The following is a 19,719-nucleotide window of genomic DNA, read 5'->3' as shown; positions in this document are numbered from 1 at the left end:
ATGAAAAAAGCTTCAACATAATTTACAGATAGAAGTACTTCAAATCACTATATATGATGCATGTACATGCACTCTTGGTCCAAACAGACATTTCAGAAATTATAAATTCAAACTACTAACTTACTGAGGATATGCTGGTTAGGAAATGGGCAGTAAAAGTTGGCGGTGACTACTTGTAAGTAGAGAGCAACGTATTTTTCCCTTCTTTGCCATTACAAAAAAGAAGCAACAAAAGAACTTGTCCACCACAGTGAAAAATATGTATTCCAGTAGCGATATCTATATATCCAATTATTTTTTAAGCAGAGGAATTCCAGACAACGATGGTGTGCATTCTACATTGAGAACAAACAAAAAAAAAGTAGGTTTCTTTAGCAACACTTGAAATATATAGAAAAAGAGGTTTTTTGAAATACTCTTCTCTTGTAAATGTAGAACATGAGCATAGACTCCACAGTGAGGTGAAGAATAATTCCTCTAGAAGCTAAAGCCTTACTGTGTGTTTGTGCATGACAAAAATATACCTTATTTTTTCCTATTAACTAATCTCTAATTTTTTACGGTAAAAGTTCCTGAAAAATTGTACAGACCACAAGTCAGTAGCTGTTACCAAACCTATTCACTTAATTTATAACTAAAATGAGCAAAGACAGATTTCAACAAGTGCAACCACTAAATTAAACTAAATTACAAAGCTATACTGTAAGTTCCAAATTGCATGACTGAACAAAATGTTATAAAAATATCCATTATCACTCTGAAGTTAACTAGTATTCTATTACTTAGAAACTAGACCCTACCTATGATAGTATCATAATTACATGCAGAACATTTAATATCACCATTTAATGCCTATATTTACTGACATTTTCAGCACTTGTTTTGTATAGCAGAGAAAGTACATACTGTATGACAGAAAACTTACCCTTCTCATCTTTATTTTTTCACCATTTCTTCTGTATTATAACACATTTGTCATCCATACGCATATGCCAAATTTGATTATCATTTTGCCTTTTCTTTAAAGGAAGCAGCAAGCTGCATATATTTGAAGACTGAGCTTGCTAATTGATACTTAAAACAAGAATGGAATTCTTTCTATCTTGAAGTCAATGACAAACTCACATGAACTTCAACAGGCTTCAGTAAGATTTCTAGACTTGCTGACGCTTCTGCAATCTTCAACAAGATTTCCAAGACCTTAAAGTAGCAGTTTTAATCCTTTACTGAGAAAATATAGAAAAGGGGAAAAAGAAAATTGGAAGATGCTATTTTCCATGTGCTAGTGTGTAACTGCAGTGTTACTCCTATATTTCATGTTTCATGTAATAGTACATACATACAATTTATTTCTTTAAAAGATGACACAGGAATCCTCTTTTTTTTATGTTTATTGGGCCTTGAAATGTTAGGGTCTTGAAATTAATGGTGCCAATGTGAACATAGACTATTTAACGTTATTTTATTTAGTATACAGTATTGTTATTATTACACAAAAGATGTACAGGAGTAAAAAAAAATTCTGTAGATCTTGTCAAAGGCTTACTTTCTAATAAATTTGTTTAATGCTGTATATATAACTTATTATATTGTAAAATATGAACATAAAATATCCTAATAAAAGAAAGAGGTCAGAGTCGTATTAGCCATTTCTTCAATTAAATTATATATTGTCTTATAAATCAGTAATTAAATAAGCTACACAGTGGCTGGTAGGCACATTTCTGTGGTACAGGAGTGTCTGGGCAACATACATGAAGGAACTTTTACATTTCAGTAGGACGTTTGCCTTCAGAAACTCTGAAGCAGAAATCTTCTTCCTTTCTCAGAACAGTTTCGGTTCAATATTTCAGCTTCTAGGTACTAGGAAAATACCAAACTCCTAACAACTCCTTAGAGCAACTGTTTGCAAATTATGCATGTATTGAGAGCTGGTATGAATTGTGAGACTAATGAGTAATCCAACAATAGCAATACTCTCTAACATATTGCCATTTTGTGTTCCTAAATTAGCAGTACTTCATCACATTATCAGAGACCTTATCCGGAAGCTTTCACGGCATGACAAAATTAATTATATTCATTCAATCTTATGCTCTGCTGTTGAGACTGCTAATAGATTGCCAGCAGGCACCACAAAAACAGAGCTGGAAGCTGTGCTTCCCCCAGACGCTGCCGACTGAGCTGAAACTTTCCAAGCATTTCACACTGATCAAACATTTTCTAAACAGAAGGAATACTTTCTTGTTTTTTTAAAAAAAGAGTTTTGAGTTTTGTTTATTCAGATTCATTTGTTGGTTCCATCTCTATGAACATATTCTTGCTCTGTGAAAGGCTGAAGAAGAGAATACTCAAGAAGCTGCAACAAATGCTTTGAGTCTGCCAGACATTTGAAAGGAAATGATGTTCTGAGTTTTACCTTATCATTTTCTTCCTCCCTGAATGATTTATGCAGGAATTCACTCAGCATGAAAGTACAGTCCAACACATATTGCTATGTCTAAGCAAGTAGTTTGAGCTGAATGGCTTCAGCATTCTCTGCTTGAATGTGCTCACGGCCAATCCTTCAAGTGGGAAACTGGCTTTGTAGGCTTAACAAGACAAAACACAAACTTAGATCCCATTCAAATACCCATGTCTTCCACTATGCAAAATGACAAAACAAAACAAGCAGACATAAAAAACAAACTACATGATAGTTTCTATGGGATGTGGTCTTTATTTCAAATTTTTCTGGTTTTTTTTTTTCTTCATTTTTTTTTATTCTTTTCTGATGCTGCCAGCACACTGAGATGTACCTGTACATATATACTATATGCCTGCAGTGAGATTCATCTGTAAGGAAGGTGTCACCTAAAGCAGACAATTATCTCAAATATTCAAGATAAATTGCATCTGCAAAGTGCCTGTTATTCTTTCTTGACTACAAAGAGAAACTAGTGACAAGCCTTGAGGTAGACATCTATTCTACAGATGTCGAAGGTTACATAAGTTGACTCCTAGCAAGTGATTACTTGCATTTCAAGTGTGCCACTGCATATCTGTTCAAACATAGCTCTGAAATACCCAGAGCCAGCAAGTGTAGAATGAAAGTGAATCTGATCTTATGACAAATTTGGTCAACTAGTGTTCTGTTTTCATGAACTATTGGATCAGATGAGTGCTTAAGATGTACTTAGCATTGATTTCTCTGTCATTGTGCGATAATGTTCTTGATGTTTACTGCAAATTTAGCACATATAGCTATAGTAAAACTATGACTGACACTATCCTAAATAAGATAAAAATATTGCAATGAGAATTCAAAAGGAAATTTCTGATTTTTTATAAGAATTTTGTAGATATTTAATCTATTACTGGACTTTGCATCAAATAGAAGTACAATACTTACCATATAATCTTAAATCAAATTTATGTCAGTAATCCAAATTCTGAAGAAAACATCACCATCTTGGCTTAGAAGTGGCTGTTTACCACTCCAGCAAGTGGTCAATCAACTACAGACTGCCTTCAGTGTAAAATATCAATCTTGTACTTTTGGTGTGGAGAAACTAATTTGCATTTTTGCTTTTAGAAAGTATTTTTTTCCAGCTCCTGAGAGTACTTCTTTATGAGACGCTCATTATCTTGGTTTCAGCTTTTTGACTTAACACTGAAAGACTAGACTGAATGAGGAATGACTGCACTACCTTACAATAAGCATTCAGTACCACGATGCTAACTTGGCTAACCCATAAAATGTCTTTGCACAGCTGCAGATCTACTTTTATCATCTCTAGCAGTATGTTGTCTTATTCAATATAGCAAATGCCAAACAATCTACGTGTGTCCTATCAATGTATATATATATATATATATATATATAATAATAACAATAAAAAAAGTTAAAATTTCTCATGCCAGCATAGGCTTTCCTGCATGATGCTCAGGAAGAAAAATTGGGATGTAAACTAGATCATATTAGAATTCTGATGAACAGAAAACGAGCATAATCTTACCCTTACTTTATGAAGAATGACTTGAATAATAGTCTAAGTCAACCATATGATAACAGAGAATTTTTTAATTGACAGTTACAGAACATTGTGTGCCTTTAAAAGGCTGCAGTTTCACAGCAGAGTGGAAAGACTGTTTCATGTTGTCCTGATTGCCACTTATTGCCTCAGGCTTTTCCTATGGATAGAGGGAAAAAAATTGCACCTTCTAGAGGAAAGAAAATTGCATCTTCTTTAAAGCAGCTGAGCGTGCCAGCATGAAGAGAGTCTTCAAGGATGCGAGGTAGGAGAGGCTGGGAGAAAGAGTGAGGAAGCAGAGACTGCAGTGCAGCAGGGAAAGGACACTACAGAGAGAGGCAGGGCCAGACACACAGCAAGGCCTCAAGCAGTTACAATGAGCTTTCAGACGTTTCTGGGAGCTGGAGGAGACTGCAGGATTTGCTGCAACCAGAAAGCTGGCAGAGCAGGAATAAAATTGAAGACTCACCCCTCACAAGGACCCAGTGGAGTAGGCAGAAAATTATTGACAAGTCTCTCTCTCTTTTTTTTTTTTTTTTTTTTTTTTTTTGGTCTTTTTGAGGTATTTTGCCTTTTCTATCCTTTTCTATTTTTTCCCTTGAAGTTCGTTGTTCTTATTTATAAAACATAGCTTTCAAGTTTAAAAGACCTTTTGGTCCAAAAAAAAAACTTACATAAAACAAGACTTAAGCAAGTCATATCAAACTCTGGTCAAGTCAAGGTCTTCCCACAAGTACTTCTAGAGAATCACTCAGAATGGTTGAGGTTGGAAGGGACCTCTGGAGACCAGCTAGTCCAACCTCCCTGCTCAAGCAGGGTCACCTAGATCATGGTAGACAGGGTTGCATCCAGGTGGGCCTTGAAGATCTCCACAGAAGGAGACTCCACAACCTCTCTGGGCAACCTGTGCCAGTGCTCCGTCACTCTCACAGGGAAGAAATTCCCCCTCACGCTCAGGAGGAACTTCCTGTGCTTCAATTTCTGCCCATTGCCTCTTGTCCTGTCACATGGGACAACTGAAAAGAGTTTGTCCCCGTCCCCTTGACACCCTCCCTTCAGGTACTTGTACACATTGATCAGATCCCCCCTCAGTCTTCTCTTCCCCAGGCTGAAGAGGCCCAGCTCTCGCAGCTGTTCCTCATAGGGCAGATGCTCAGAGAGAGCAGTCTGCAGGTACACCCTCTATTTCCAACTCCATTATTAGTTTTTTGGATGGCTATGGAACATTCCTTCTTGTAAGACAAGGATAATTATTTCCTTGAAAGACCTCCCCTCATCTCAGCTTCTTATACTGAAGAGTGTTGTGTCATTCTTTCCTTAGTGAAAACTGTCTGGCTTTGCATGCCCACTCTAATCTTAAATTGCAATCAGGAACTGCCCTCTGTATAGTGTCTAACAGCTGATAGCCCTGATATGGTCATAATAATAACAAAAAGAAACAGGAGAGGTAAGGTTCACTGGAAAAAAAGAATGAGTTTCAGTTTTGGAGTCTAAGTAAGCACAGTATCGCCTCCACGTTGTATAGTTTGGGGTCGTTAATCCTTGAACCATGAAGGTAAGACAGGTGTAAAAGCCCAACTGCATGGATTGCAGGATAAACTGAGAAGCCATACCAGTTAAGGCAGGAGAAGCCGCTAGGCTAACTTCTCAGTGAACTCAAAGTCTCACATAGTTCAGAAGTTCCCCCTCTGTTATCAGGAAGGTATGCCTAAAGCAAGTGGAAATCATGCCCCAGAGGTACAACAGAAGTCATTCATATGCAGGACCAAGCAACCTGTATACATCTGTGATAATGAGAAGAAAACAGAGCTCACATCCTTACAGTGTGTTGGATAGACTTCTTTGGGAATATTCCCAGAAATTATTAATATAAACAAGACAAGAATACACTGTTTCAAGTCTATATCTCATTTTAGACATATAGTATTGCATATATATTCTTTTTTCTACATACAAATAAATTATCCGTATTATTATTCTGATACAATCTGTAATACCTAGCATCTTTTACTTTAGCCCTTAATTTATCATTATCAACCACTCTTGAAGCACTGAAAAATGATAATTCTTTTTTGACGGTGCTCTGTCAAAATAGACCTGTCCAACTACTTCTACCACGGAAGAAGCCTTTGCATGTTCTGATGCAGATGATATCTGTGATTAGTTGTTATACAGGTCATATACAGGATGGATTTCATTTGTCCATCATCTTTTTAAAACACCATTTTTTATAGTTGGTAAGAGAGGCTGCTGTAAACATGAACTTATAATAGGATTCAAGTTAGTATCACACACAATGATTTTCCAGTTTAATCCACCACTTGCAAATGTGGTGCATAAGATATCAGGAACAGGTAACACTAAAGACAGACTAATAGTAAGACAACTGAAATAAGAAAAGAGATTATGAACAAGAGTTGGGCTTTCCTTTCTGGAATTTGGTCTTGGTATGCAAGGCTGCTGTGAAAAAAGGATGGAGTCAATCTTGAATAGAATCCAGGCAAACTGTTACATTTTGAGAAAGACCACGGAACAGAAAAATGCCTTTATTCACATTTCTTATACAAACAGTTATTGAATCCACATAGTAGAATACAATTTCTTTTGGGGGCAAGACCAAGACAGTTTGGCAACATATTAATTATCTCTGATCTTCCTCAAGGCATTTTACTTTTTGAAAAAGCTGATGGATAAAGTATTACATGCTTTTCTGAAAATCTAGTATCACACAATACGTTCTTTCCACTAAGGAAGATCACTTATTTTCATTTCTTTTCTCCACAATTAAGAGCACTGAAGATGTCATTTCATTAGGCTGAAGATAACTTCAAGGAGCTAGAGTATTAATAGGAATATTGTGTCATTCACAGCTATCGTTATTAATACTCCAGCCACCAGGTTTACAGTCCTAGTTTGTGTTCATCTACTAGAGCTGCTATTTAATCATTAAGCAGCAGTAATCAGAGATGTGGCCTATTCAGGGAAATACTGCTTGGGACCAAATTAAATATCCTTGATTGACGGGCAGGACAGAGAAGGAATTGTATTTTGGAAAAAAAAAAAATGTATACATAGCTTCTTGGTTCCCTGTTCATCAGTTCTCTCAATGTGACTTTGGGGATCAGAGTATCTAGAAAAGCTGTATTTTGATTCAGGATCACTCACCCAAAGCAAGCTACAAGCAAAGTAACAGTTAGTGATTTTGTTCAGAGTTCTCTCTTCTATTAGAAATCAGGTAGCCATAAATATAAGACAATTGTTTTCGAAATTCCCTCTGTGAAACGTAACAATAAGAAACGTTCCTAAGCATGGTCAGAACACTGTAGATTAAAGACTATTTTCAACAACAGGTGGCGGTGGTTTGGACATACAACATTACAAGAGTCAGTACATAATGCACAGACATCTTAGCCTCTTTCAGCATTGCTCAGAGGGATGGCAAAGGTAGGAAGAGTTGTTAAAGAGTAGTGCTCTGTTCCTTTTAAGATAACTTGTGTTAAGTATTAAGAAAGTGTAAGCATTATATTATTATTAGAAACACAATGGGTCACTGTTCTACCACAGCAGACCCTCCAACCATTTGTGAAGCAGAGCATTACCAGACTGTTTTTATATATCAAATTTTCAGACTTTTGAGACTAATTTTAGATGTTAAGAAAAATATTTTCTATCAGATTATCAATCCCTGAGGTTGGATAAGTTTTAGGTGGAAAATTCACTATATAATTAAAAGATCCAGTGTCCCTCCTCTGAATTATGTACTCTGCTCATGGCTCCTTTTAAATCTGATCTGGAAAATTAAAACATGTATTTAAGACACTGCTATTCACTGTGAATAAAGTTCTTTTTTTTAAAAAAAATTGCCTTCCGTATACTTTCAGCTTTCAGGTTAATTTATCTGTTAGAAGAATTTTTTGGCCCATAATTTATTAAATTCAGTATATAAAATGTAAAAAGATGCAAGTCAGTCATGTTCAGGAGAACTGGCAGGCAACTATGAACTGAATACCACTTTAAAAGACAGATCACTTATCAGGTGCTAAAATTCTAAATATGAAGAAACATACTACCATTGTATAATTTGGGTACTGTTAGTACTGTTACTTTGATCTACTATGTTTCTGCAAATGCAACTTTCTCCCATCCAGGAAAGTACCTTTCTTACAGATTTGCCAAATTCGAAGTTTGTAGATCAGGCCTGAAAAACTATCTTTACCACAGGTATCCATAGAAAGCCATCTATATAGATCAAAGGGGATTATGTCATGAATTCTACAATGTATATACATATACATACATATATATACATACATACACACACACACACACACACACATATATATTATTTTTCATCAGGTCTGTAGCCTTTCCTGGGAGGAAAATTATTCTTACATGAGTAGATGCAATGCTCTTATGAACCTTCCCAGTGAGGACTCCTATAGCTGTTCCACATAAAATTTTGCATCAATTCTGTATCTTCCTTTAAAGCAACCAATTTGCCCTGCCAGAACATTTCTAAGGTTCATGCTGGTGTTGGTAGTAATTGCTTTTAGGGACTTACATACAAACAAGACATGGCACAAATTATACCAATTTTTAAGGGTACATGTTCTGACTGATCAGCTGGCTGCTCCTTACTCAAAGTGTGACCAACCTGACAGAAATTCGTTCTCCATCTGATATCTGCTCCTTAGTTTTCGTATTAGGAAGGAAAATGACAGCAAAAACTGCTACAGCTAGATTAGAGTTTAGAAATGAGTTAAAATCTGTTAACCATTTTTTCAGTTTGGAAGTTACAGTACAGGAATGGAAGATAGGGACATCAGAAAACAGAATCACAGAAAGAGAAAATTGATGACACATTCAATCCACAATTTAGATTTTAACAGCATCTTCTCCTGGTTTCAATTATATAACTATAGTTAGGTAAATAGGCAAAGCAATACATTTTCAATGTAATCATACCCAATATTGCCACTGAGAGCTATCTCCCAACCTTAGATTTCCTTCTGCCACTGCTATGAAGCCGAGCTGATCTCACTGGGGGGGCCTAAGAATGTGCTGTCAGAAACTTCACACAACATAGGATCATGTGCAAAGTAGCCCTGAGACTTTCCTCTTCATCTTCCCCTCTCTGAGCCTTGGCGTTCAATCTCAACCCAACCACCTCTCTTGCCCACTTTGCTGACACTTTACTTTCTTTTAGTCTTTGCCCCTGGAATCACATTATTCTAAGAGAATCTTTTTACTTGTTTTTATAATCCATGTGTTTTTATAAAAACGCATGTCTAGAGATAAAAAAAAACAACACAAACTAAAAACTAGAAGGAAAATAAATCAATTCCAAATTCATCATCGCTTTACCTTCCATGACACATGGAGATTTCACAAGTATCTCTGCATTAGCAGGACTGATTAGTAAGAAACTCAGGAAAAAAATACCACATAGTTTAAGTTGTTTAAAGACCTTCTGAAAAATTTTAGGACAACATACTCGGGAACTCAGTTGTCTGTCAAAATCTGCTTTTAAAAAAAATTTACATCTATCATTATGAATCTAGTCTCCCTACAACTCTGTTAGAATATACTTGTGACTCATGTTTCACATTAAAAAAAAATCCCTGTCTGTGCACCTAAGAATTACTACTCCCAGTCAAAAGTCACATGCACATTTTGGAACTTTTCTAAGTCTTTAAATTTATAGAAGTGTCTATTTTTCATAAGACATTTCATATTCATCCATATATTCATATATTTATTTCTCCATATGTTGGTTTACTCTAACATGAATGTGAAATCAAGAACTTTTTTTTCCCCACAGCTCAGTTTAAGATCAAAAAAAAAAACAATTTCATCCTTAATGCATCAGTTACATTAATATTCAATAAAGTTGTGTTTTGGGGAATTTTTTTAAACATCTTAACATAAAGATTCAAGATCATAAAACCTGAAAGTTAATAGTGATTCATCTTTTCTAACTGCAGACACTTACTACTGTGAACAAAACACAGAAGACCAACAGTAAAAGCTTACCTTCTTCATCATTATTAGAGGTAAAATGTTTAAGCGTCATAAATTCGTACCACAAGAAAACTAGTTGTTTCACACAGTGTTAGCGTACTGAAAACCAAGAGCAAAATTACCATTCTCATAGATATAGAAAGCCTAATAACTTTATACAGCTTTTTGGGGTTACCAATTTCCTATGTTACCATTTTCAATGAGTAAGCAAAGACAGAGCAGTACACAGCAACTAGAAATACAGCTGCTAAATAAGAGGGTTTTATCTTCAGCCAAAGATAGACACAAGGTATATGAAAGTTTTGGCACTGCTGACAGAAAAGTGAAACTACTGATGAATGCATTTATTCCAAAACATGATCGACTGTCAGCAAAAGCTTTTATCTATGATCACTATTATTTAAAAGTTACCTAGAATTCTCTTCCCACCCTACAGGGAAAGTCTGTCTTCAGGACATACTTGGTGCCAGATTTGGTGTAGAGTTCATTCTTAGAAAAGCTTGAGAGAAATGAAAGTCAGATTGCTGCAAAATATTCCCAGTTAGAATGTAATTTCAAAGTCTCAACCCAAAGACTGAATTCAAAGACTTCTGGAAAAAAAATACAAAAGAAAAACATGAAAAAACACATGGAAATGAAAAACAAATCTGTCTAACATTTTGTACTGATTGTTAGTGTTAATCAAAGACTAACATATGGCAGGTCTTTACATTTTAATTGCAATTTCAATGTTACAATTAAAGGCTTTCAGTAGTTACAGTACAAATGATGAATTGGAAATTAGAAATGGAAGATTAAATTCAATTTCTTTTTTTTAAAGTAGTATCCTATTTTCTCTGTATAAGAGCTTCCAAACACTGAACTACTGGTCCACAAGACAGAATATATTCATCTGATGCTCAGAAAATAACCATATTAAGAGATTCAATGAAAATTGTCTGGAAAATTAGTAAATATTGCAGTAATATTAAAATATTTTGTATTAGGAGTTATTACTGCTAGACTCAAAGAAATGTTTTTATTAACATTTGAAGAGATATTAAAATCAAAAGTTGTAAGAGAATTTCACCCAAATAAGGCAGGATAAAACTGTAAATGTGACAAATACAGAAAAACAGCAAGACAAGATCTAGGAAATTCGGACATCAGAATGAAAAAAATTCTCATTCAACACATCAAAATCAATGTCAAGTTCAGTTAAAGCAAAACTTGGTTTCAGTCACTAAAAAAAAATAATTATCTCAAAGAGAATTTGAGGAGATAGCTGCCTGTTATTTATGAACCATAAATCAATGAATGCTTAAAAATCTCTGAAAAGATATCTAATACTCATAGCTATAAGGAAAGGTTGGTATTACTGGTCTGCTTCTCTTCTGCTCAGCCCTGGTGAAAGTGAGTCCAGTGAAGGGTTACTACGCTGGTTAAGGGACTGCAGCATCTTCCATGTGAGGAAAGGCTGAGAGAGCTGGGACTGTTCAGCCTGGAAAAAAGAAGGCTGAGGGGGGATCTTATAGATGTGTATAAATACCTGAAAGGAGGGTGTAAAAAGGATGCGGCTAGACTCTTTTCAGTGGTGTACAATGACAGGACAAGAGGCAACAGGTAAAAACCGAAATACAAGAAGTTCCATCTGAATATGAGAACAAACTTATTTACTGTGTTCTTTACTTCAAAGCACTGGCACAGGTTGCCCAAAAGGCTGTGAAGTCTCCTTCCTTAGAGATACCAAAAGCCATCTAAACAAAATCCTTGGAAATGTACTCTAGGTGACTCTGCTTGAACAAGGGGGTTGGACTAGATGATCTTGAGAGGTCCTTCCAACTTTAATCCTCCTGTGATTACTTGCTCAGCTTATACAATTTAGTTGAAGGGATCAAATTTCATGACTTACCTGAGTTGTTCAGAGAAACAGCATTTCACTATTTAAATAAAGTATTTTAAAAAATCAGCACAATTTTTCATTTTCCCTTTTATGAATCCACTGATATCAGTGAGATTACACAATACACAGTAATTCATATAAAACTGAGGTTTTAATGCATTTATTTATAGAAAACAATAAAAAATTACAAATACTTCAAGTAACACAAAAAGCTGGTACAAATTATACAGAAAAACAATTAGAATGAAAGGTAATGCTAGTGACTTGTGCTTAGTCTGGAGGCAAGAGAGTTACTCCTTGCCAATCCCAAATTAAATAGAATTGAATTAAGGTTTATACAGAGAAAGGCATGATCTGGATGTGTTGTCCTCTGAAGTTCTTGGATCATTAGGTGAAGAGTAAACAATTCAAACATCTTCTTATTACTTCTGCAAAAGATTATACATAAAATAACTGAAGAGGTTTCAAATGAATACTAAAAGTTCTAGAACGTAAGACTGTTTATGAATAAAAATATGCATTATAGTGGGAGTTTCACATAATCCTTCTAGACTGCAGGTGGTATCTCTAAGTTGAAGGTTATCAATGCATGGTGAGAAAAAGCTTGGCAAAAATCACTGGAGAACTGTCCTTTCATTTGAGAAAGTGGCATTTAAATATTGGATCATGAAAGCTCAAATATGTGAAGTAAGAATAGGGATATTGGAATAAGGACAGATATAGGTAATACAGGATAATATTAAATTGAACAGTAATAAAACATAACAGAAAATCTTGAAAAGAAAGAATTTATATTCAAGAATATTTCAAAGAAGCTACTATGAAGATTCATCAGCCGATAGGAATGAGGTTTCAATAAACACTAAACTTTAAATAACTGGGATTTCTGAACAAGTTTTACTTCTAAATTATTTCCAATGAAAATAAGATCAGATTAGCTTACTGGAAAACAAGTTTTTCCAGAGTTCAGATTTTATTTCTAAGAAAGTAAAAAGAAAAAAAAAAAAATCAGTTTAGCCATTCATTTTCAATTCTAGCATAAAGAATGGCTCAGTTTAGACATCTAATTTTATAAATGAAACAATCCCATCAAGCAGTGCTCCAGTGTGCAGTAATGCACCAATGGTGTTCTGCAGGACATTACTATTGATATGAGGAAGATCTTTACTACAATAAAATTATAAATGGTAAGTAACAGGTACATATCTTAGAGACTAACATTTCCAAAAGACTTTAAATAACTGAAGACTCTACATTTTATTTTTGAAGAAAATAAAACTTGATGAGACTTACGCCTAAGTCATGTAAGAGCCCAAATATTTTAAGAGGGCTTTCTACAGAGTACCTGAGTATAACTGAACGTCAGAGGGAAAGGAAAGAAGGGTTCTCATCTAAGTATTCTTGTAATCTCTATACATAAGGAACATTTGCTCTATAGATTAGTATTTTCCAGTGCATGCCTTCTGGAAGCTGAACTGGAGGTATTTATGAGCGAACTGAGAGAACTGTCCCATGTATCTGTGACAAACATTCTTAAGTTAACTGATAACAGAGAAAGTCCAGCATTGCCCACTGTGTAGTAAATTAACAGCAATACAGAAATAAGTTTTTGAAAAAGGAGAAAGAGAAATGTCCCCAAGTTTGCTAAGGTAAAATAACCAATAGAATGCTGTGATTTTATGAATAATGAGGATAATAAAAGATTACTTTATTCTGGAGAGCTTTTGCAGGATAACACAGAGCTTTTCCAAAATCTGAAGATCTAACTTAGGAGTTCGAAGTAACACAGAACAAGTACGGAAAAAGGATTCGTTACTGCAGGCTTCCAGGAAAGGCTGTAAGGAACCTGGAAAAGAAAAGAATTGAAAAGTTTTATCACAGAACTTGGTGCATGGAAAGGTAAAACAGCTATTGGTAACTTTAGACTGTTTTTAAATCCCTAAATCATGCAACTATTTTAACAATAATTGGGTTTCTACTGGGCACATGATGCAAAACTACAAACTAAAAAAGCTTAAGTTCCTAAGAGTTCTGATGTTACCAACCTTGCATATTAACCAAGACCTACTCCCTTGAGAACAAAGCAAAACAGGAAACAGCAGTTTAAACTCAAATAATTATTCTCATCTTGAATGTGTTTTTTTCCAAAGCTCATTTACCACAGTTCTTTCCTCTTGTCATGTGATAGAAACATAAAGCTGTGCAAAAAGATTCACAAGCAAAAAGTTTAAGCTGCTGCAAAACAGTATGCATAGGGACAGCATATGTAGAAGACAACATGATACTAGACAGCCTTTCATTACCAAAATACTCTCATTGTACTTTATTAAGAAACAGGCAAAATAATAATTGACACGTAAAAAGACAGAGGTATGTAAGAGCACAGATATCAACAAAACTTCCTTAAAATAGTGGATGATTTTTTAATATTGTCGCATTACGTAATCCTCATGCTTTATCCTGTTCTCTACAATTTAATTACATCAGAATACAATTAAGAATATCTGTTCTCTTTCATTATCTTATTCTTGGTTCTTACATTATAGATTGATTTATAGCAAAACTATACAGAAAGTAAGTAACAACTGATGTACATTCACATCAGAAGAACACAGATGTGAGGAAAATATTTTAATGTTTACCTAATGTTAAATATAGTTAATGTCACAATTAATAAGAAACTAGAATAACCAGATTACAGCCACAAACCTATAAACACAAACGTTAAGAAAATTCTTTGCACGTACACTGAGTACTATAATTTATAAATAGGATGTCGAGATGCTTTTATCAGTTCAAAAAGGACGGGGTATATTTTTTGGTTAAAATTTCCCCCCTTTCCTTCTCCAAGGACATAAAACTTATTAGCTATAGCAAGCAGCCTTGGCGTGAATTCAAAGTTTTATTATTTCAGGAAGCTTTCTGATATAAAATCATGAAGAACAGCTTATGTTATAGAATGCTGTTTGGAACAGAACTTAAAAAAAAAAATCAATTTGGCAATTACAAGGTCAGCCTGAGAGCTTAAACAATTAATTTTTTCAGAGTAAAGGATCTGTATTGAATATTCAACACAGACATAACAACTCCTAGATGTTACTGTTAAGAAGATATCTTTCAAAATACGCATTTTTTGCAAAACAACGACATGTCATTTGACTAAACCAACAAACAGCCCTATGCCCTCTAAATGCTGAGTACACCTTACTATGTATGAAAATGTCTGTTAAGTATCACAAAATACCAGCAGAATGCTGTTTTTGTAAGAAAAACATACAATAATGTAGTCTCTAAGAAAAATTTATCTTAGGAATGGGGAATCATTCCAAAGTATAATTCAATAGTTAAGAGAACTGAACAAATTTGTTAGGAATCCAGCAAGAGATGCCACTACACCCTGCACTTTGCCCCCCGATAGAGTTGCTCAGGGTGGAGCTCTAACATATTTCTACTTTTCACTGCAGAAAGAAGCAATTGCAGAAACTGAAATCAAAAATTCAGAGCTATCTGTAAACTTAGAGCAAGCAGAAAATCCTTAGATGAGCTCACAGTTTATGAGCCAATTTTAGTGATACATGACTAATACATACTGAAGATCCAGTGTTCTTTATTGAGCAAGTGTTCTACATGACAGTTAGAACTTCAAAGTTATTAAAAACATACAGAAGTGTACTAAAGGTGGAAAAATCATTAACGTAGATTCCAGTTCTATTTATGGTGGTATCACACCATAGCAAGTCTAAGTTGAAAAAAAAAAAAAAACATGAAAAGAGGCCTCAAAACGATGAACGAACACATGTAGCAGATTTCCTAGAAGCTGAAAAGAAACAAAGAAGCTTAATGAGTACCTTCAGTAAAAACTGCTGTCTTGGAGTACTTCATATCAAAACATTCCTATCACTTAAAGAGTATTCGAAGTCAAAGTTTCTAGAGATAGCAGCAAGAGATAACCATCTCTTCTATAAACCACCTCTCCTACAAATTCTGGTATCATTCAGTAACTACAGCTCTACGGAATTCTTCCAGAGTTTGCCTGAGTTTCTGCAAACGACTGTATACTGCCAAGAAAATGAAATGGTCTGGTGAACATACACCACTCCACTGATAAAGTAATAAAATCTATTTTAGCAACATAATCCTGAACAATATCTTGCCTACCAAACACAATTATCAGACAGGTAAGAACAAAGTGTAAACATATAACAACACTGACATTCAGGAAGAAAATCAAGAGAAAAGTTTTTTTTTTTTTTTCCTACTGTCTGTTAAAACAACAATTGGCTTTAGAAACTTCTATAATTTAACATGACTTCTGACTCAGCTGAACACTAACTAATGAGAAAGAGGAGAATGCTCCCCACAGAGATCCGAACATAAGATTGCTGTGATGAAGAGGGAGGTCCTATAATTTATTCCTAAAAATCTCTCTTAAACAGCTGTAAGAAACCTCCAAATCCCTTCTACAGAGCTGAACAAACACCATATTCAGCTGACTAGGACATTTTTTTGCTGCCTTATTCTCAGTGATCCACTAAAATATTTTATTTTTAAAAACATATGTATTCTATAAAAATTCTTTGACTTTTCTTTGACTTTTTGGTTTCCAAAGCAACATCTGAGATGCACATTACTTTTCAAAACAGAAGACTTTTTACTATAAAACAGAAGAGCCGAAGTAGAAATAACTTGTTACTTTTCACGAAGTTCAATTATTTGAATGCAAACTGATAAAGATGTACACTTAAATGGATTTTTTTTGGTACACTGTCTATAAATGCACTTAGGATAAACTTTTGTAGGATATATTCTAAATCATTAGAAAGTATAAAAAAACCCCAAGCATTACTTAAATTATCTTAAATCTGACCAAATAAAAGAATGTAAATGCTTCATATTTTTTAAATATTTATTTTGGTGTTTTATACTTTCACAGATTTTATTACATATTCTACAAAAACAAGATTGTCATCTATCCTGTCAGGACTTCAGCACAATTAAAAATAATCTGCAAATGCTCCCACTAGTGTTCTTACAAAAAAATGCAACATATTAAAGTTGCATTAGATTAGTTTGACTGGTAGACTGCCACTGAACAACTGCAATTTAGCACTGTTGGCAGAATTCATTTGAAATTTACTGTCAAAGTAATCTCTAATAGCGTAAAATCTCACTAGCTATAGCTATCCAAAAAATTCTGGTTTATATCTAGAACTATGTCACCTCGGAAAACAAAGATTGTTAGGAAAGACAATTCTAAATTCATGCATTACAAATTAAGAATTACTGTTCTACCTAGCTTCTATGAGAATCTGCTGAGAGGATGGAGAATACACAACAGGTGACTTAGAGTCAAGGGAAATCAAGGAGCAATTCAGCTGATCACCTACTATGTGCTGACCTCAGGATGATTTGAACTGCCGTTCAGATAGTTTCCTAGAATATTCAAGATGTTCATGCAAATGTGACAAGATGAATGGAAGACCAGTGTCATTGTCAAATTGCAACTGGTGGTCAGCCATGAAACCCTAGGGAATGTTAAACAGCACCAGACACTTTTGAGCACATTAACTGAGCCTTAGATCTCTACTCATTAAAATGCATAGTTCAAAACATGCTACCTGCAGACATTTAAAATTAGCTGACTGACCATGAAGCTGAATCCACCTACAATGCTGTTTAACTACATCTTCATTCTTGTTTACTCCAACTATGATCACAGGATAGTTTCCACACATTTGGAAAGAGCAAATTATTAAAAGAACTAAAGACAGCTAAGTGATGGAGGAAGTTGAGCAAGACAGAAATGGCCACTGGGTTAATGAGCGGATGTCTGGATAGCTAACTATTTGACAAAATTCAGTAAGTTCACCACTATTATTTATTCCTTAATTGTTTGATTCTAGTATCCTTATGGTCCACATATCAATTTTGCGCCTGACTCATCACAATGTATGAGGATGAAAGACTGACTTTTTCATGTAAAAGAACATTATACTTACTTCACTAAAGCCACACCATTTTAAAAACCAGGGAAGAAGGTTATGTTTTCACAAAGTATTTTGAAAAGTCATTTTGAAACTGCATTCAATGCAAGAAAAGAATTGTATTAAAAAGGCTAAAAACCTTGCAGGACTACTTATGTGACAAAAGGCCTTGGAGTGAACAGAAGCCTAGAAAGAACAGAAAAACTACAGGTCAGAAAAGGAACAAAACAAACAAACAAACAAACAACGCTTTTCCAGACATACAAGTAAACGTAGAACAAAAAGAAGTGAGGTCATTTGTCTCCAGCACAAATAGAATGGTATAAAAGCTAATGATACTGTAACCTTTTGGGTGCACACCTATGTTAATCTGCTACTTTTCAGGAGACTGATCTTGATAAAAAGGATGAGAAAGTCCACAAAAATAGTAATTCCAAGAGCCCATTAGCTATGGACACAAGAACAGACCTCACGATTCTGAAAGAAACATGATTTGAGTTTTATGACAAGAATAGTTAAAAAAATGCCCCTAACAAATCTGGAAGTAACACTTTGTGAAAAGAAAACAGCCAACAAAGTACATATAAATTTAGGGCACAGAGCACAAAAAACACAATCTAAAAAAATATATGCCCTTTAATAAGACTTCAGTGACATTTTCAGGAAATAGAAGAAAATAAAAAAATGAAATAAAGTTTATTGTAGATTTATCAAAGGTTGTGCCAGAGTAGTCACATATTTTTATATGGTAAATATTTAAACAAATGCTAAAGCAGTTCTAAGTTGTCTAGACTTCAATATCATTTGACACAGCACCACATAGAGTATCATCGCATTGGAGAAGATGGGGCAGTAGTAGAAGTGGAAAGAGCACAAGGAATCAACTCAAAATGAAGCAAAATATTTTGTCTTGAAAAGTGAACCTCCAATTTTTTAAACATTTTTCTTCAATTCTGCTTACTTAGTATACTCATTAATGATTGCAGCAAAAAGATCCAGGAGTATAACACACATGAGAGACGGGTATAACACACATGAGAAACAGAATTATTTTACTTGCTAGAAGGCAGAAGTGGAAAGGAAATACATTAAGAAACAATAAACGTTATCCTAGAAGATCACTGACTAGAAATGTCAGAGGATGAAAACTTCAGTGTTTTTAATTGTACTCAAGTTGCCTATAAGCAACCAACATAGCCTAGTCATTACAGTGTGATCCAAGTGAGGCAGCAGATCGACAAATTAATGCTATTTTACAATAACCTAGGTAACATTCTAAATTAAGCTGTGTACTATTCTGCATATGGAGTATTCAAGAAACCAGAAAAAGCCTAATGAACTACGATGATTACTAGAGGAATCAACAACTCTCTTGCAGAAGATTACCTAAAGGAGTTTTGTTACAAATTTTTTTTTCAGTCAAACCTCAACTGTCATATTTCTCTTGATCGAATGCCTTCTTGCCTGTAATAAGCAAGCTCAGAACTGAGTACAATTTTTTCAAACATGACAACAAGTTCAAATAAACATCTTCACATAATCAAATCTCACTTGGGATGACACGTGATTTTGCCATACCACATTGCAATTAAGCATGTAAAAGTCTGAATGCTGACAATGCACAGACATTACCTCAAGACTGTACATATTACACTATCTGTGTATTTAAACTGTACTATCTGCATGCTTAAAAAAAATAGCCTCCTTTACAAAATTAGTGCAACTATGGCATTATTTTCAGTTTTCCCTGAAAGTCTGAAAAAAGTTTTCTAGTAGGTATAATAGTTCTGCTACTGTCAAACACGAAGTGTCTATTAAA

At 34.6% G+C, this 19,719-nt stretch overlaps 1 protein-coding gene across 4 annotated transcripts in view; it reads right to left on the bottom strand.

Annotated features, from left to right (window-relative positions):
- Nucleotides 1-12,060: 12,060 nt before the first annotated feature.
- The window catches only part of CCDC138 (coiled-coil domain containing 138), a 35,422-nt gene continuing 27,763 nt past the window's right edge, over nt 12,061-19,719 (bottom strand). For all 4 annotated transcript variants that reach the window (XM_062575238.1, XM_062575247.1, XM_062575253.1 and 1 more), the window contains 2 exons: nt 13,624-13,762; nt 12,061-12,344 (listed from right to left, as the gene is read on the bottom strand). In XM_062575238.1, the coding sequence (XP_062431222.1) occupies nt 12,173-12,344; nt 13,624-13,762 (311 nt within the window). In that variant the 3' untranslated portion in view covers nt 12,061-12,172. The remainder of the gene's footprint in view (nt 12,345-13,623; nt 13,763-19,719) is intronic.

This window comes from Rhea pennata, chromosome 1 (assembly GCF_028389875.1).
Source record: "Rhea pennata isolate bPtePen1 chromosome 1, bPtePen1.pri, whole genome shotgun sequence".
Classification (NCBI taxonomy): domain Eukaryota; kingdom Metazoa; phylum Chordata; class Aves; order Rheiformes; family Rheidae; genus Rhea; species Rhea pennata.
The sequence above is the reverse complement of the archived record's forward strand: the minus strand, read 5'-3'. Positions and strand labels throughout refer to the sequence as shown.